The 20,522-nt window shown below is 44.4% G+C and overlaps 1 protein-coding gene across 4 annotated transcripts in view; it reads left to right on the top strand.

Annotated features, from left to right (window-relative positions):
• GPC6 (glypican 6) overlaps positions 1-20,522 on the top strand; it is a 1,577,578-nt gene that overhangs the window by 1,446,793 nt on the left and 110,263 nt on the right. For 3 of the 4 annotated variants that reach the window (XM_075590865.1, XM_075590869.1, XM_075590868.1), the window contains 2 exons: positions 17,768-17,911; positions 20,005-20,034. In XM_075590865.1, the coding sequence (XP_075446980.1) occupies positions 17,768-17,911; positions 20,005-20,034 (174 nt within the window). The remainder of the gene's footprint in view (positions 1-17,767; positions 17,912-20,004; positions 20,035-20,522) is intronic. The other variant, XM_075590866.1, reaches the window with a different exon arrangement.

Raw genomic sequence — 20,522 nt, 5'->3', positions numbered from 1 at the left:
GCTTCTGAATTATTTTTGCATTTGTGGGTCCAGGTTTCATACCCATACCTGAGCATGCAGGATACACTGGTCAAACACTTTCCCTTTGGAAATGTGCTCCATCCCATTTCCCTTCTCCTATTGATTGATTTCATTTGAAAGGATCCAATCCTTAGGTACTTGCTGGCTGATTTAGATATAGTGTTCGACTTAAGGTTTTATTTCACACATTTATAGAACATTACTGACACATTTGTAGAACATTACTTTGGTCTCGCTGAAATTCATACAGATACCCACTTTCTTACTTGTTTCGTCGAGTTTTCCAATTTGTTGCTGGAGGTCTTCTGAAATTGTGACGAAAAAACTATGTTTTCTGCAAATCATAGGTGTCTTAAGTATTCACAGTTGATTTTAATTCCTTTTTCTTCCCAATTCAATCACTTGAACAATTCTTGAAAAGCTTTGGTGACTTAGGGGCCTATTCTGGTAGCTCTGAAGTGTTACAAATCTCTTCTAAAGTGCCCTTTAGAAGCAAATTGGCATGCTTTGCTATGCTGTAAGCCTTTTTTGTCCAAACCGCGTCTTAATGCCTTTTTTAGAAGCATAGACAAGAAGAGCAAAGGAGCACTGCTGACAAGAAGATCTTGTCAGCAGTGCTCCTTTGCTCTTCTTGTCTATGCTGTTTATACACACCAGGATTGCACACAGTGGAACTACTTCTTCAGATGACTTCTGGACTTCAATGTACCCCCGTGGGCAGGTAATGGGCAATAGCCCTTATATTCTTACCTTTGACCCTATATGGGGATGTGTATATGTTAAGTGGGGTGTGCTTTTGGACCATATCTGCGGTAGTCTGGCTGACTGACCGCTAGGTCTTTTATTTTGCCCCCCCTTAATTCTATATCATATATATGACGTTATGGATTTATGACAAGTTCCTATCTTTATTCATTTCTACAATTCTACTCTGAGTCTACACTGATATTGAGCGTCAGTCTTTACATCACTCTACTTTTTTAGAAGCAGTTTAACTCTGTTCTGACAATCCGATCGTTTTCAAAAAGCCCCTAACTCACACTGTTTGCCCAAAACTGTTATTCTAGTCGCACCATTATGCAAAACCGCTTCTAAAAACGTGCTTTTTTTTTTTTTACACCGTCTAAAGAGTGGCGAGATTTGTATTGTGAGTTATATCTACACAAAGGGAAAAGGGGGAGTGGACTGGGCGCTTCAAAAGTGATAAAAAAGTGATAATGAATAAACTTTAAATACGTGATCAACCAATGTCTTTCACCAACCCATAGTGAAAAATAATAATGGAACAATATATACAGTGTAAAATGAAGCTGCTCAACACCCAGGTGGGACTGTTCTTTGTCCCAATGGTAACAGATTTCTTCTTTGGATGAGGTGCGCTGAATATATCCAATAATATGTGGAATGAAAGAAAAGAAAATAGTGCAGATGGTATATGCCAGTGGTTAAATAAATAGCAAGGCTCTGATGAGATTGCACTCACAAAACTTCCAGGTAAAGAAGGTATGTCAGAGATACTTCTCTCTCTGACTGGAGCCCTTTTGTAGAGAGATGGTGTGGTCACAGGATATCCCTCAGTATGTATGGTTTGTAGTCGTCAGATATACCATGAGAGAAAGATGCCACAAATAGTGTGTAATGTTTCACCAGATATATTCAAAGATTTAGGATAAAAGGTAACAAACTCACATTTTCCATATTACAAAATTCATTGGAGAACCGCCGATATAGTGGAGCACTGCGCCGATGGAAACAGCTGTATGTCCCGCTCACGTCTCAGCTAGCCCTTCCGCATGCGTCACTTCCGGACGACGTCACAAGTGAGGGCGGAAGGATACCTTGCCTCTGGGTACAGCTTCGAAGTTATATCTACAGCCTGAAAAATGGGTTTGGCTAAGAGAGCAAAACTCATAAGTCAGACTGGGGTAAGCCCCACCTCTGGTCATTCTGCTTCTAAAACAAGTAGAAACCATGCGGTTTGTCACTTTTTTAGATGCGGTTTAGAAAATCAGTTTTCAATAGAGAATAGGGTTTTTTCTCACGTTTCATACCGCTACTTCTGAACATGACAAACTGTTTCGTTTGGTAATGACAACTTCAGAGCTACTAGAACAGGGGTGGCTAGTTCCAGTCCTTAAGGGCCACCAACAGGTTAGTTTTAAGGATATCCCTGTTTCAGCGCAGGTGGTTCAATCAGTGACTTAGTCATTGATCATCTATGTGTAAGGACGCAGCGTCTCCTACCTCCCGCGGCGTCCCGTCACGGCTCCCCGCTACTCACCACTTCCGCCGCCGATGCACACAGCACCCAGTCTCGCATCTCCCCCTCTCTCTATCCGGCTGCACGCGCATCTCCTGCAGGGCATGCGCGCTGCCGGGGCAGACCCCCACGCGCCGACGCCTGTCAGCCACCTTCTCACCGCTGCATCATGATCCCGCCCCCGGCTTCCTGGTCTAGGATTCAGGATAATCTCAGATGGGCCACTGCTATGCAGAAAAGACAGGCTGATCGCCATCGTCAGAAACCACCCAATTATGCCCCAGGTCAGAAGGTATGGTTATCCACAAAGAACATCCGATTAAAAGTCACATCCCCGAAACTGGCACCCCGATATATCGGTCCATTCCCGATATTGGAGAGAATTAATCCAGTCACCTACCATCTGAAATTGCCCACAACCATGAGGATTCCCTCTACTTTCCACTGCTCTCTACTAAAGCCATTCATACCTAATCCTCAGGGTTCACACGTCACACCTCGTCCCAGACTGGTAAACGGACAAGAGAAGTTCGAGGTGCAGTCTATCTTGGACTCTCGTATCTCTAGAGGAGGACTCCAATATTTGGTACATTGGAGGGGCTTTGGCCCCGAAGAGAGGTCCTGGATTCCGCAGGGCCAGGTATATGCTCCATGGCTGTGCCGGGTATTTCATCTTAAGTTCCAACTAAAGCCTTGTATGAATCGTCCGGAAGCCAACCCTGAAGAGTGGGGGGGTACTGTAAGGACACCGCGTCACCTACCTCCCGCAGCGTCCCATCATGGCTCCCTGCTACTCACCACTTCCGCCGCCGAGGCGCACAGCACCCGGTCCCGCATCTCCTCCTCTCTCTGTCCAGCTGCACGCACATCTACTGCAGGGCGTGCTCGCCGCCGGTGCAGACCCCCGCGCACGCCGACGCCTGTCAACCGCCTTCTCACCACTGCATCACGATCCCACCCCGGCGGGTGTCGCACGCACGCTCGTGTGTATGGCCATCCCTGTGGTTTCCAATTACCTGCTGCCTCTCACACCTATTCTACACCCAGCCTCAGACTAAAAGCGCTCTACCTATGTCTGACCTTACTGCTGGTAGTTCCCCATTGGCTCCTCTCAGTATATAGTGCAATCAGCCCTAAGCTGATTGCTGAGCATAGTCAGTCTTTGGTTGTGCTTGCCACAAGCCACTTCGCAGTCTGTTCCTGTCTCCTTGTACTAGATCCTGCTCTGTATCCGGACTCCTGACTTCTGGCACCCTTCAACCCTGGCTTGCTTATCGGACTTCTACCTTCTCCTCTCCTCGACCCCTGGCATTGGACTTTGACTACTCTTGACCTCTCCAACCCCGATCCCGTCAAGTACCTCTACGATCCGACACTCTCCTACCCTGACCCAGGCTATCCCCAACTACTCTGCTTACCGGACCCGCCCACGCGGCTGTAGGGCAGTGGTTTACCTGTATCCCCACCTTGGCCTCGCGATCCAGTCCGGTTTGTGGTGAGCACCCGTGACATTCCCGTGACACTGCGTTGAAGAAGAGATATCCTTAAAACTGACCTGTTGGTGGCCCATGAGGACTGGAGTTGGCAACGCCAATACTAGAATCAGCCCCATGGTGTCTCCCTGTCACACACCCTTTGTTATATTTATCTTGCTTGTGTCTACATGTAATCTAATGGCTAATGTAGCATTCATGTTTCTTATAACATCAATGTACACTTTTTCAACTCTGTTTTCTTAATGCATTTAAATTTGCTGAGTTGTAAACAGAATCAAATGCTTTTTGTGATCTAGTGATCTTGAGTAACCTTAGCGTGACCTCAACGCATTTTGCACGTTGGTGCTTTGTCAACGTGCAAATCGCGTTGAGGTCACGCTAAGTTTATGCATGATCAGTAGCGGCAGCATCAATGTAAGAGACGGATTAATTTGCCGATGGTGATTCACTCCGGAGACTTTACAAGTTCCCACCAGCTAGGTTTACTTACAGTATTCCACCTTATGCAGCATCGTTATTTATACCGCGAGATTTCTGGATTGATCCCAATATTAATTATATCACACTATAGTGGCATATACTTATGCATTCACATTTCTAACAGTACTGGGTTCTAGTATTGTAATTGCCTTTTTTAATGTGTTTTTAAATATACAATATCTATAAAGATTCCCAGTGCGCTTATTTGTTATATATGTAGCCCTCTTTCCCTCTGACTAGACGGGTCTACTGATGCTAGCTTTACCTGCTGGCTCACAGAGATCTGAGTCTCTGCTACTGGGAGCCTGGGGCAACAATATATTACTGGCAGCGCCACCACTTGCCCAGGATCCCCAATATGTGAGATTTCCCTGGACAAGAACAACAAGAACAGCTCGCATATATATATAAACGTAATCCTTTACTGTATAGAATATATGCACACATATGAATAACCTTGATATACCAGTGTCCCCTGCCACATGTCACTGTGCAGTAGTGTCCCCCCACCACCATGTATATCCCACACCGTGTCCAATGTAACCGACCTGTCCCTTGGTCACTTAACCTCCTGAGTGTCCCCAAGGAACCCACCACCAAAGGTTGGATCAGCACCTATAAGGTACCGGTATTTTGGTGCACTTGTGAAATACCTGCCGGGTGTTCCAAACACCCGATCGCTGACTCTTCAAAAAGGATCCGCCAATCCAGTGTAGTCTCTCACGAGGAGTTCCTCGATGCTTCCACGTGCCATGACGTCCAAAAGCCTGAGCCCAGGCTAATGATGACAGGCTCCTCACCGCAGCGCTGAGTCCCTGACTAGCTCTATACACTAATCAGGCAAAGTCCCTGCCTAAGGGCTGTTCCCTGCAGTAACCACAAGCTAGTGATGTCTCAGGGCCTACACTGGGGCCTAGGGGGATAGTGGCCTATGCAGTAGGTCACTGACCCCTGCACTCACGCACCTCCTCTCCCCTTACTATCCCAGCCTCCTCTCCCTAGCATGGTCCCGGCTGCGCACTTCCCTACCCTGTCAGCCGCAATCTACCAACCCTATTGGCTCTCTAGAAACAGGTGATTACTGAGAGGCTCATGGGAATCGTAGTCCCAGCTGAGAGCCTCCTCTAGATTGGTCCAGCTTCGCGCGCTTTCCATTGTGCATGCGCCAGCTCTTGTGCAACTGAGCATATATATATATATATATATATATATATATATATATAATATATAATATATATACTGGAAACTATAATATGAGATGTCCCAAAAAGATGTGCAAAAATTCATCACAGAGTTAGAAGTTTCTCAGCAAGAGGCTTGCACGCTCAAAGCAGACCTGGAACTCTCATGCCATGAGATCTACGCTCTCAGCACAGAGGTCTGTGAATTGAAGGATGCTGAGGAAGAGATACAGAACAGGTTAGTGATATGCGCTCCAACATTTGCGTCCAGTCTTGATTCAATAGTATAAGTCCTTTATAAAGATGCAAAGGATAAATAACTGGGGCTAGTGAGGTATATAAGCAATGACCATAGCACTTTGGTGACTACACAATCAATAAGTAGGATATCTCTGTCCCTTAAGTTTAAAGGCTGAGATTGAAAAAAATCAGATCTAAAGCCTCATTGGGAGAGTCCTGATAAGCATAAGATAATAGTGTACTGACATACAATTGCCCCAGTCCTATGTATCTTGGTAAGCGTGCAACCAGGAGAATGAGTAGAAATCCACAGGAAAAAGCACTCCAACGCACAGCCAAAAATAGAGTGGGCACCAGGCAAAAATAATAAAATATAATCTTTATTGATCCATGTTAAAAAAACAGAGGTAAGATCCCTCCTACGCGTTTCATACCTGTTGGTACTTTATCAAGGATATCCTTGATAAAGTACCAGCAGGTACAAAACGCTTAGGAGGGTTCTTACCTCCATTTTTTTAACATGGATCAATATAGATTATATTTTATTATTTTTGCTTGGGACCCACTCTATTTTTGGCTGTGCGTTGGAGTGCTTTTTCCTTTGCTGAGGAAGAGAATCTGATTCGTTTAGAGACAACAAAAAGAGCAAATACAAGTCTGAGACAGACAAATTCAGACTTGACTGACCAGATCAGTGAAGGTGATAAGAAGCTTCACCAAGCAGAAAAAGTGAAGAAGCAATGTATCCAGGAAAAGTTAGAAGTGCAGTAAGCACTGCAGAATGCAGAAAGGCTGCATAAAGAACGTGTCTCCCTGGAGCACCACACCCAAGTAGAGCAAAAACTGCGGAGCCAGTTGCAAGAGCTGCGTGTGAGTCTGCAAAAAGCCAAGGTGAAACAGGTGGATGCTGAGGAGATGGGTCGAAGGCTACAGAAGGAAAGTTTCCAGGCTTCTCACAAAGTACAAGTGCTACAGGAATGGCTGAATGTCCAGTGTGTCCCCACAGAGCAGTATGAGTCACCAGAGCATTGCTGGAGGCGGAGCTTAGATGCCAGGTGACTCTGTATGAGAGGGAGTGGGAAAAGGTCCAGAAACTGGAGCAAGAGACGGAAAAGCAGAGAGGCTGCACCATCCCCATGAGTCAGTACACCAAGGAGAAAGAGGCCTGGAAAACAGAAGCGGTGGCGATCCTAGCGACAAAAACTGCAAAGCTCCAAAAGATGAAGGAGGCGCTGATGCAAACCCAGAGCAAGCACCGGGAAGAGGTGAAGGCCCTGAGAGGGAACTTGCAGGATCAAACTGGAGAACTGCAGATGCAGATTGCTGAGCGCAAGATACAGCTCGCTGAGAGGGAGGGGGTGTCTGTCCATCAGGTGGCTTGCCTTACATGGTGCTATGAAACCGAGATGGCCGAGACTCACAAGCTGCTGGACCACACGGCCAATGAGAGGCCCGACTGCAGCTGGAGCTGGACAAGGTCCGGGAGGAGCACCGGAAGCTGCAGGTCAGAAATAGAGAAAAGGAAAAAGAGTTAAGCTGTGCTCTGAACCAGCTGACAGATGTGGAATCGCGACTCAACTCCAAAGAAGCTGAAATAGCATATGCACTAGGTGGAAAAAGAAATGCAGAAGAACAGCTAAAAGACCTGATGAAGGACCTGGAGTGTCAACGTGCTGGCCACAAGATGGCAGAAACAAAAGAGAAACAAAAGCAGGACCTGGGCGGGGAGCTCGAGGTTCTGAAGATTGAGCAGGATGCTATGTTGCACTCTACTGCTGCCCAGCAGGAGGTTTTTCAGCTGAAGTTGGAGAAAAAGGTCTTGGCCCAGCCCAAGCATCTGTATCCCACAGGAACTAATGCCCGTGAAGACATGGGTACAGTGAGAGCTGACGACACCGCTCAATCGCAAAACAAGGTTACAAAGTTTGAACCACCTGAGAAAGAGAGACGCTCCAGGAAGTGTGACTGCCCTATCTTTGCAGTACTACAGTCTACTTTCCACAAGGCATGGAATGGGAAGACCAAGTTGCGATGGAGTAGAACAGTAAGAATCCAGTCATACTGCAATGCCCATAGAACCCAACATGGACTCCTTGCCAGGAGGGCAGCCGCTGTGAAGAAACAGTCGAGAATGGGACGGAAGTGTGTCCATGAACGTAAGACGAGAAAGACCTCACAGATTGACCAGCAACACTTCCGATGATGTCAGTTAAGAAGTCAAGAAAGAAAGGCCCAAGCCTATGAGACTGCTGACTGTAATAGAGAGGCGCCACGGGGTGCACTTGGGGTGCACTTGGGGTTAATGAGAATCCCGCCCAAGTTGAAATACTACAGATAAATGGTGTGGAACCCAACACTGAAGGTACACTGATGGAAAAAGGTCTAAAAGCCATCACCGCTAAAGCAGAGTTACTGTCTTCACAAGAGAAGTCTAAACAGTCACTGGCGAGGGAACGAAATGAGCTGACCAACGAGGTCAAGGCTCTTCTGCAGGGTAAGGGAGCCTCTGAGCACAAGAGGAAGAAGACGAGATGCATCTTCAGGATATCAGATCAAGGTCACAGAGTGGCATAGAGTTCTGGAAGAGAGAGCTAATAGACAGTAGGATGTTCAGGAACCTTTGCAAGGAGGGACACAACAAAAGCAGTGTTTCAACCTTAAACTCAAACTGGCACAAGACAAAGAGGTAGCGAGGTACCAGTCTGCAGGCCCAGAAGGCCTAGTACTTGCCCCGAAGAAAAAAGTCTTCAACTTGAAGGCAAGGAAAAAGAAAAGATGGATGTCAGATGTCTCTGACAAAGAGACTGGTGCACGGGAATAGTGCACGGGCCGCTCACAGGACAATGTTTTGCTGGGGGGAGGGATATGTGATACCATCACTGTCCTCTAGGGGCTGGAACAGTGCAATAAGTGTGCTATCCAAGTCCACAGAGAGTTAATTCCTCAAAGAGAAGCTGACAGCAGCTGCTAACTATTGGAGTTAATCAGTCTGATCTGAGAGAACAAGGAAGTGGTTTAAAAGACAGACTGAAAGCTGCAATGCTGAGAGACTGTTTTCCCCAGAGAAGGGGGTAGATAGAAGTGCTTCCGAGCTGCAGAAGCTGGTACAGAAGACCTAAAGAGGAGTTTATCTGGGTTCAACATGGGGCTGAGTTCTCCTAGGAGGAAAGGAGGAGAGACTGTGATGAAGCAGGGACGTATGCTCTAAAGGACTGACAGATAAGCAAAAACCCTTTATTGTTGTATGCAGAGACTGTGTTACACTGTGGCATATGCCAGGGCATGTTTTGGCTTGGGAACCAGCTTAGCTGGTGTCACGCTGTGCAGCCCATAGACCAGGCCAGTCCCCTGTACTGAGGTGGGATGTTGAATATACACACCGACAGCAGAGGGAACGGGTCCGGGATGTGGTTGTAGCGTGGCCAGGCCTGGGTTAAGATTTAGAATAGTCGTTGTACTTGCCGAGTTCAGGAGTATAGAGAGTTCCGTAGTTTAAATCCGTTTCCGTGTCCAAGGGTCTGAGAGGTAAGAATCGTGATGGGTAAGCTGAAGTCGGGAGCCAGAGGGGTAAGTCAGACAAGCCGGTTCAAATCTGTAGGAGAAAAGACAAACAGGAGCACGACACAGTATCCAGGCTACACAGGAAGCAAGGAGCTATGCAGAGCAAGGAAGTGAAGTCACAGCCGGATATTTAAAGCGACAGTGACCAATCCGAACGAGGGGCATGGCGGAGGCGTGTCGAGGAGCTGCTCGTGAATGGCTGAGAGACCAGGAAATAGTAGAGCCCAGCTGAGGGTCTGTAACACCAGTGCCAGAATCCAAGATGGCGACGGCAGAGTTCAAGGTATGCACTGGGCGGCGGCATGGGTAGCGACGGGGGGCAGGGGCAGCAGCCACTGCAGTACTAGTAGTGGGTAAGGAGGGGTCACGCCGCAAGGGACGTGGCCCCCGATTCCTTACAGTACCCCCCCCTTCAGGATCGACCTCAGGACGATCCAGCCAAGGCTTCTGCGGAAATTTCTTGTGGAAGCGGTCCAAGAGAACTGGGGCATGGATGTCCTCCTTGGGTACCCAAGAGCGTTCCTCTGGACCATAACCCTTCCAGTGAACAAGGAATTGTATCTTTCCTCTGGATACACGAGAATCCATGATTGTCTGGATTTCAAATTCAGGTTGTCCTTGGACCGTGACTGGTTTGTGTCTATGGGTCTTAGCAGGGAACCGTTTGCTCGGGACGAATGGCTTGAGCAGGGAAACGTGGAATACGTTTGGAATCCTCATGGAAGACAGAAGTTGCAGACGAAATGCCACAGGATTAATTTGTTCCTGGATCAGAAAAGGCCCTAAGAATCGAGGTGCTAATTTCGGGGTCGGAGACTTCAACTTGATATTCTTAGACGAAAGCCAAACTCGGTCCCCTGGCTTGTAATTAGGGGCCTGTTGACGATGGTGGTCTGCCTGAGACTTGAATTTCTGAGTGGCGCTAAGAAGCGCGGACTGAATCTTGATCCATGACTTCTGAAGAGTAGTTACCCATTCATCAGCCGCCGGCACTCCTATTGGAATGTTTGAGATTGGCAGTCGACTTGGGTGGAAACCATAATTCACGAAGAACGGGGTTTCATGCGTGGATTCATTACGAAGTGAATTGGTTGCAAATTCTGCCCAAGGTAGCAGGTCAACCCAATTATCCTGGGAATCGGAAATAAAACACTGCAGGTGTTGTTCCAGCGTTTTATTTAGTCTTTCTGTTTGCCCATTAGTCTGGGGGTGATAGCCTGACGAGAAGGATAGCACCATGCCAAGCCTCTTGGAGAAAGCCCGCCAAAATTTTGATATAAATTGCGTGCCTCGGTCCGAGACTATGGAAGTAGGTATCCCATGGATGCAAAACACCTCCTTGGTGAAGATATCAGCTAATGTGGGCGAGGAGGGAAGTCCTTTGAGTGTAACAAAGTGGGCCTGTTTTGAAAAACGGTCAACGATGACCAAAATGGTATTCATCCCTCTGGCAGGGGGTAGATCCACAATGAAATCCATTGAAATATGTGACCATGGACGTTCAGGTACTGGCAAGGGCATGAGCAAGCCTGAGGGTCTTTGATGAAGAGTCTTGTTTTGTGCGCATACTGGACAAGCACTAGTAAATTCACGAACCATCTTTGCCATATTAGGCCAACAAAAAGTACGCTTGATAAGATCCAAAGTTCTTTTGAAGCCGGGATGGCCGGCTGAACGGACAGAGTGACCCCATTCTAATATCTTTTGATGAAACCTGGGTGAGGCATAAAGAGTTCCTTCCGGTACCTCTAGACCACTCGGAATTTGTGTTTGAGCTTCAACGATCTTTTCGAGAATGTCAAATGAGTTGGCGGAAATTATAAACTTAGAGGGTACAATAGTTTCAGGGGTCTCTTCGGATCTTTCCTCCGGAGAAAATTGTCGGGACACGGCATCAGCTTTTGTGTTCTTAGAACCAGGAATATAAGACAGAGTATAATTAAATCTTGAGAAGAATAGTGCCCAGCGAGCTTGACGAGACCCCAGACGACGTGCATTTTCAATATACAGAAGATTTTTATGGTCGGTCAATATAGAGATAGGTTCGCAGGAACCTTCCAGGAGATGTCTCCATTCCTGTAAGGCCATCTTGATAGCCAAGAGCTCTCTATTGCCAACATCATAGTTCTTTTCAGCGGGCGAAAAACTTCTTTGAAAAAAAACCGCATGGATGAAGCTTATCTTGAGGGAAGAATCTCTGGGACAGGATGGCGCCTGCACCACAATCAGATGCATCAACTTCTAAAGTAAAAGGAAGACTAACATCGGGATGTCGCAGGATGGGTGCCGAGACGAAAGCTTGTTTCAGGGTTTCGAAGGACGAGACGGCCTGCGGAGGCCATACAGACGAGTCAGCTCCCTTCTTGGTAAGGGCCGTAATAGGAGCCACAGTGGTGGAAACATTTCGGATGAATTTCCTATAGTAATTGTAGAAGCCCAAAAAACGCTGGATGGCTTTGAGAGAGTTGGGCTGAGGCCAATCCAAAACAGCCTTAAGTTTTTCAGGGTCCATTGAAAATCCTTTATCAGAAATTATATAGCCTAAGAAGGCAGTAGAGGTTTGATGAAAAAGACATTTCTCGAGCTTAGCGTAGAGATTATTGACACGAAGGCGAGCGAGAATGAGCCTGGTATGCTGGACATGATCTTGAAGATTTTTAGAAAAAATTAGGATATCGTCCAGATAGACAATTACGAAAGAGTTGAGAACATCACGGAATACATCATTCATGAAATCCTGAAAAACAGCAGGAGCATTACATAAACCGAAGGGCATTACAAGATATTCGTAGTGGCCGCTTCTGGTATTGAAGGCAGTCTTCCATTCATCGCCTTCTCGGATGCGAACAAGATTGTAAGCTCCTCGGAGGTCTAGCTTGGAAATTTTTTTTGCCCCCTGAAGCCTATCAAAAAGTTCGGAGATCAGCGGAAGGGGGTATCGATTCTTGACTGTGATGAGATTGAGCCCTCGGTAATCAATGCATGGTTTCAGGGATCCATCTTTCTTTTTGACAAAAAAGAAACCGGCACCAGCGGGGGACGAAGAATTACAAATGAATCCTTTTTCAAGGTTTTCTTTGATGTATGCTGCCATGGCTTCAGTTTCAGGGAGAGACAAGGGGTAGGACTTACATTTCGGAAGAACAGCGCCTGGAACCAGATTAATGGGGCAATCATAAGGTCTGTGAGGAGGTAGAACCTCCGATTGTGTCTTGCTAAACACGTCGATGAAATCCGCATATGCTTCAGGAAGAGCGGAAACATTAGCCGGGGGCGTTTCTGTGGTAGGAGGACTGTGGTAGGAGAAATGACCGGCAATGGTGAGGCATCTGACTCTGGCTCCCACTGAATTGTCTTACCATCCCTCCAATCAATGCGTGGGTTGTGCTGCTGTAGCCAGGGTAATCCTAGGATAACTGGAATGGCAGGAGAGTGCATCACGTCAAAGGATATGATTTCGGTATGAGTACCGGCAGAAAGGGTGAGAGGAAGAGTCTCTAACGTGATGAAGGCAGGTTGCAAAGGACGACCATCAATAGCCTCGAGGCCAATCGGCGATTTCTTAGCAATGAGTGGAATCTTGTTAAGAGTAGCAAAATCTTGATCCACAAAGTATCCACCGGATCCTGAATCAAGAAAAGCGGCTGTGGTTATGCGAAAATTCGGACCTTTAAGCGAGACTGGAAGCATAATTCTCTTAGGGAGTTCCTCTTCAGAAATAGGGTGAGAAGATATTGACCCCAAAATGAGTCCCTCTTGCCCCATTGGTCGTGTTTGTTCTTTGGGCCTTAAAGGACAAAAACGTACCGTATGTTCAGGAGATCCACAGTAGTAGCAAAGGCCCTCATTCCGGCGACGAGCCCTTTCGGCAGTCCGGTCATGGGTTCTATCGGCAGTCCTGTCGGTATTACGGAACTCTTGACTGGCAATCTGCATGGGTTCCACAGTGTCTAGAACAGGATGAATAGCTGGGAAGGATCTGGGAAGAATAGGGTCAGAAGAGAAAATTCTGGGACGCTGGTATTCATGACGGCGCTGTTGAAGGCGCTGATCCACTCGTATGCATATTGCGATCAATTCCTCCAATCCCTGGGGCCTGGGCTGAACTGCAAGTTCATCCTTTATAGAGTCGGACAAACCTTGCCAAAACACAGCAATAAGGGCTTCTTGGTTCTAATGCGTCTCCGCCGCGACAGTCCGGAATTCCAATGCATATTTGGCTACGGACCTACGACCTTGAGACAATTGAACAAGAGAAGCAGCAGCAGTATCTCTGCGGGCGGGAATATCAAATACCTGCTGGAATTCTTGGCGAAAGAGCTGGTAATCCTGGGTGGTTTCTGCACGCAACTCCCAGATGGGAGAGGCCCATGCCAAGGCGTCCCCTGTTAAAAGAGAGTAAACATAGGCTACCTTGGTGCGTCCGGTGGGGAACAGGCTGGGAGAAATCTCAAACTGTATTTCACATTGATTCAAAAACCCACGACAGGCTAGAGGGTCACCCGCATATGCTTTAGGCGTAGGAATCCTGAGTTCTGATGGCCGGTCGCCACCCTGCGCGGCTGGGGCCGGAATAGGCTGTAGTGAAAGCTGGGAAAGCTGCATTACCAGGCTTGTGATCTGATTTCCCAAAGTATCAATGCATTGCGCGAGTCCCCTGATTAGTTGGCCCACCTCAGTCAGGTCTGTTTCTGTTGGGCTCTGCATAATGTCACGCTGTGCAGCCCATAGACCAGGCCAGTCCCCTGTACTGAGGTGGGATGTTGAATATACACACCGACAGCAGAGGGAACGGGTCCGGGATGTGGTTGTAGCGTGGCCAGGCCTGGGTTAAGATTTAGAATAGTCGTTGTACTTGCCGAGTTCAGGAGTATAGAGAGTTCCGTAGTTTAAATCCGTTTCCGTGTCCAAGGGTCTGAGAGGTAAGAATCGTGATGGGTAAGCTGAAGTCGGGAGCCAGAGGGGTAAGTCAGAAAGCTGGTTCAAATCTGTAGGAGAAAAGACAAACAGGAGCACGACACAGTATCCAGGCTACACAGGAAGCAAGGAGCTATGCAGAGCAAGGAAGTGAAGTCACAGCCGGATATTTAAAGCGACAGTGACCAATCCGAACGAGGGGCATGGCGGAGGCGTGTCGAGGAGCTGCTCGTGAATGGCTGAGACCAGGAAATAGTAGAGCCCAGCTGAGGGTCTGTAACACCAGTGCCAGAATCCAAGATGGTGACAGCAGAGTTCAAGATATGCACTGGGCGGCGGCATGGGTAGCGACGGGGGGCAGGGGCAGCAGCCACTGCAGTACTGGTAGTGGGTAAGGAGGGGTCACGCCGCAAGGGACGTGGCCCCCGATTCCTTACAGCTGGCTACCCAGTTAGCAAGGGCTAAAGTTACGGTGTAGTTAGTTTTCCTTAAAGGGAATAGGTGCTATTTTTATTTGTTGTTTTGATTTAAAGGGACGTGGGCCTGTTAGCATATAATTTAATCCCTGTAAATAAACCCCACGTGAGAGAAGTACAACGTTTCCTGCCTTTATCTGGGACTAAAAGATGCTACAACGTGGTGTGGGCATCATAATATATATATATATATATATATATATATATATATATATATATATATATATATATATATAACCATAGAATTCAAAGAGGGTGTACTTTATAATATATATATATATATATATATATATATATATATATATATATATATATATATATATATATATATACTGAGTTAAGTTATGGTGAGTAAAAAAAGTGACAAAAACCCTCCACAGGAAAGCAAATATGCAAATATAGCTGTATGCTCATCTGCATGTCTTAGGCAGGTCTGCAACCCCGCCTTTCCCCATTATCACCCAGCATACAGCACTTCCACTGCAGCAAGGGATTCTGGGAAATGACATGCAAATGAGCACACAGTGTCACTTTTTGCCTCAATAACCATTTTTAACATGGTTCCCTATAGGCTTAAGCTTGCTGCATGGTCACAGCTTTGAGCACAGCCAGGGTTAAGGTGCATACCCAGAAAACCACCCACAGACAGCTGTTTCGACCTTGATGGGTCTCATCAGTGTGGGGTTGATTTTACTGGGATGCAAGAGAGGCTTATGGGATAGGCCAAACCATAATACTGAGTTAAGTTATGGTGAGTAAAAAAAGTGACAAAAACCCTCCACAGGAAAGCAAATATGCAAATATAGCTGTATGCTCATCTGCATGTCTTAGGCAGGTCTGCAACCCCGCCTTTCCCCATTATCACCCAGCATACAGCACTTCCACTGCAGCAAGGGATTCTGGGAAATGACATGCAAATGAGCACACAGTGTCACTTTTTGCCTCAATAACCATTTTTAACATGGTTCCCTATAGGCTTAAGCTTGCTGCATGGTCACAGCTTTGAGCACAGCCAGGGTTAAGGTGCATACCCAGAAAACCACCCACAGACAGCTGTTTCGACCTTGATGGGTCTCATCAGTGTGGGGTTGATTTTACTGGGATGCAAGAGAGGCTTATGGGATAGGCCAAACCATAATACTGAGTTAAGTTATGGTGAGTAAAAAAAGTGACAAAAACCCTCCACAGGAAAGCAAATATGCAAATATAGCTGTATGCTCATCTGCATGTCTTAGGCAGGTCTGCAACCCCGCCTTTCCCCATTATCACCCAGCATACAGCACTTCCACTGCAGCAAGGGATTCTGGGAAATGACATGCAAAAAAAGTGACACTGTGTGCTCATTTGCATGTCATTTCCCAGAATCCCTTGCTGCAGTGGAAGTGCTGTATGCTGGGTGATAATGGGGAAAGGCGGGGTTGCAGACCTGCCTAAGACATGCAGATGAGCATACAGCTATATTTGCATATATATATATATATATATATATATTTATTTATTATAAAGTACACCCTCTTTGAATTCTATGGTTTTACATATCAGGACATAATAACAATCCTCTGTTCCTTAGCAGGTCTAAAAATTAGGTAAATACAACCTCAGATGAACAACAACACATGACATATTACACCGTGTCATGATTTATTTAACAAAACAATTTGGTGCACATGCAAGTAACGCTACTCTTGGGGTTATTTTCATGACATCTAGCTCATAGGTGAATAACCATATTATTGCCAAAACTGTCAAATTTGAGTAAGTTGAGCTAACAAGTATCTGATTTATTTATTTACTTTGTTGTATTTAGTAAAAGCCAAATCTGCACAAATATGAAAAGTGTTTCTAGGTAATATCTGGCATCAGTTTTCAGCATTCAAGGCGTTCTTCCTACTCGATTTTGTTTTATTCGCCATATATCTTCCCCATGGGAACTACCCCTTGAGCCAAATGCCACTATTTTCAACTCTGGTGTTCCTGGTATCAAGGATGCTTGCAGCTGACATTATCAGGTCTAAATTTCACTCAGGGGGAACAAAATGGCTACAAAATCTCAGGCAAATAGGAAACTGCAACATCATTGATGTGGCTTCCTAAGGACAACCATTTAAATCCCCTTTAAAAACCAGGAAGTGATACCAATGAATTCACCAGTAGGTATCTCGGAAACTAGGTGTGTTCCCTGGAACTGAAAATAGTATGGTTAAGCTCTGGAGAACTCCAAGTTCCAATCCTGTAAAATATATGGAGGTTAGTTAGGGTGGTTGTGGCTTTCACTTTGGTGTGTAGTTTCAGAGATGAATAGAAAAAAAAATAGTGTACGCTCTGTAACTTCCCTGAACAAAAGGCAAAATATGAAAATTGTTCCCCTGTCATCACTCTGTATGTTTTGAATGAACCTCACATGCAATTTAAATCTAATTATAATATTGGGATCTTGTCATTATCAGTAAAAGAAAGTAATGCAGCTATTAGTCTGAGCTGTTCTCTCACATTATTAAGGCCCATTATAATTCCACTTGAAGGGTTGAAGTTGTAGTGATTAGGCATTATTATTAAGTCCTTAACACGCAATTACACATACTTTTCTCCCTGCTGCAGTGTCCTTTTATCTGAGGTTATCACTGATTCTTCTTAAGACATTACTGCAAGCTACAGTACTAAATGCAGACCACATTACAGAGAAGCATGCTAGAGTGTATAATGCCCTCTTATGTCATAAAAAAAAGGTCAAAATAAAGCAGCTGAGCAGTTGCAAAATGTGGGCACATATGTCCCTTAGTGAGAAAAGTAAAAATGTTGCCTTATTTACATTTAACATACAAAAAAGCACATATTTTCACTGCTATGTATTAGATGTCTGATAAACGGAATACTGTTCATCAATGAAACGTACCTAACAAATCTTTCTCAGTAAAATATTATTCATTTAAAAACATGACAAAACCCCGATTTATCGTTAGCATATCTCGTTTTTTTATTCTTGCAGAATAAAAAGCTTCTTAAAAGCATTCCAAAGGTACTAATTCTGACAAAGCTTGAACATGCATTTTTCAGTGCCAACCCTGAGTGTATACAGTATATTATGATGTAAGCTTGATTTGGTATGTTTTGATTTGATATGTTTTTTTTTTCCAGGTGTTTCTGGGATGTGGCCAGCCCAAAGCGGCTCCTTCGTTAAGGTCTTCGCGGTCATTTTCAGACAATTTTAACACCCGTTTCAAACCCTACAATCCAGAGGAGCGACCCACAACTGCTGCTGGCACAAGCCTGGATAGACTGGTAAACACATTTCTGATGTTATGTAAACTGTTTCCTTACCAATTTATCTGGTTTTATGAATGGATTTTTTGCTTTATTTTAATTTTTTTTGTTGTGTATGGAAAAAAAACATTAAGCTAGGCTTTTTTATTTAATAAGTGCTTGTTTATTCAATGTTTTGTTATTATGTTCCTGTTAACCCCTGTGATTTTCTTATCTTATAAAGATGATGTACAGTAAGTTTAATGCAGCAGTCATCAAAGCATCCGCCATTATTCATTGTGTTCATAGAGTTTTTTCCATACTTCAGTTACAAAAGGAAAATTAGCCTAATTGTACCAGTGAATAAACAGCACCTGATTCGTCAAATTAAACATCCGCAAATTATTGTGCAAAACAAACAGATTTGTTAAATGACAACCTCTATATAGAAGCACTTACAGGCATACCCCACATTAACGTACGCAATGGGACCGGAGCATGTATGTAAAGCGAAAATGTACTTAAAGTGAAGCACTACCTTTTCCAACTTATCAATGCACGTACTGTACTGCAATCATCATATACGTGCATAACTGATGTAAATAACGCATGTGTAACAGGCTCTATAGTCTCCCTGCTTGCGCACAGCTTTGGTACAGGTAGGGAGCCGGTATTGCTGTTCAGGATGTGCTGATAGGCGCATGCGTGAGCTGCCGTTTGCCTATTGAGCGAAATGTACTTACTCGCGAGTGTACTTAAAGTGAGTGTCCTTAAAGCGGGGTATGCCTGTACTAATATCCTTACTGTATAAAATAATGATCCGTTCTGCTTTCATAAGCACAACTTTTAGCTGTATAGTAAATAATGGTATTCATATTGCCTTGTTAAATACAGAATATTATTGAGGTTATGAAATTTATGAACCACTTCTGATTGCGTGATGTACTGAACTCTTTTTCATACTGCTTTTTTATTTTGTTTTTCTCCTTTCAAAATATGACATCACACGTATGAAAATCAGTAGGCAGAAAAGGCCATATTTTATGTATTGAAAAAGGCGGTGAAAGGGCAAATATCTCTTAGATATATATGTTTTAAAAACGGAATTGGTTGTACTATTTTGCACACAGCATACAAAGCTCATTGTGTAATTATATAGGGCCCCAACAGCTCATGGGCCACTTTCTTATTTTGAGAAATTGAAAATATTCATGTTTTGAACCAATGTAATTGGTGTCTAACACCAAACCTTCAATCACCACTCATAAGTGCCACTGGCCCTTGATTGTTGTATGGTATCATGTGATTAATACGTTATATTGTATCTTTGTGGGATATACTGTAAGAATGCATATAATAATCAACCCTAAACACACCACAGCTTCTCACTCCTCTGAGAATTCATTCAAGTTATAGAGATATGTAAAAGATGGAGTTTGTGGAAAACAATAGGTAATTGGCAAGCAAAATGTTTGGGCCACTAAAAAGTGAATGCTGCGTCCTGCTTCAGGAAATGCCTCGAAAATACTTTTTTTTTTGTCATTTATATATTTATTTTATAGAGTTGAGACTGTGAATTTAAATCTAAGAAGTGCTAATATATTAAGTACAGCGAAGACATATGTTTATTCAGTATATTAATAAGTGGCATACAAAACAGATTTGCTTGCAGTTAAAACAGTGACTTCAAATAATGCCCAGCTATTATTAATGTGAATATTTAGCAGGATGTGTTGAAGGCTTTTCTGGGTTAGTCTATTAAACCTATTGCTGCCATAACTTCATTGTAGTACAGTGTGCTGAGTGTGTGTGTATTATAGCTAACTGATAATAGCAATAATTACTATCACCAAGCTAGTTTACATGAAAACACAGGTGTGTATGTATGTTGCATTGGCAATTATTGGTGTAAATATGCCATTCTTATAATATTGGCAGCAAAGCTATTTCAACTTGATGTTTGCCAAGTAAGCAAAAGAAAACTGACAATGTATTAACATGGCATATTGGGCTCAGAGTGTTCTCCTAACAGTTTTTTTTACAGAGAGAGTGTGCAAAAGAACAGAAAACTATGCTGTTTAATTTATACTAACATTTCTTTTCTCTGTTCCTTGCACCCTGTGGCTTTCCAGAGGACTATATGGAGGACAATGCAGTACGCTGTAAGATTTTGTGTCCTTATTCTTTTAATCCAATATTTCATTGTGCTAGTTCATTCCATGTAACGTTTTTACTTGCCTTCCTTCAGACTAGTCACACTTCAGAGTAATGTGTCGTGTTGAATACTATCATCCGTTTTAATTAGTGCTTAAACATCTGCTTCTAACACACATCCAACTCATCCTAGTGGTCCTGAATGTCCTATTTATTGAAAACATGGACACGTTGTACTTATTGGTAAGATTTAAGACCAGTTCCTGCAGATGTTTGTTTGAAATTGACTGGCGAATAAAGTGGACAAATTGCACGATATTACAATCTCTGCATATAAATTAAGTCATTCTTACTTCTTTATACTAGGATGTGTGCTAAACTACTGCTATAGCTTCTTTAGGTAGTCCTTGGCACCAATCTAGTGTTAAGTATTAGTATATTTTGCTAATAAGGTGTCATTTTCTACAATATTGCAGTGTGTCTCTTGTATTCTGAG

This window comes from Ascaphus truei, chromosome 3 (genome assembly GCF_040206685.1).
Source record: "Ascaphus truei isolate aAscTru1 chromosome 3, aAscTru1.hap1, whole genome shotgun sequence".
In the NCBI taxonomy this organism is placed as follows: Eukaryota; Metazoa; Chordata; class Amphibia; order Anura; family Ascaphidae; genus Ascaphus; species Ascaphus truei.
This window is presented reverse-complemented; position numbering and strand designations above follow the sequence as displayed.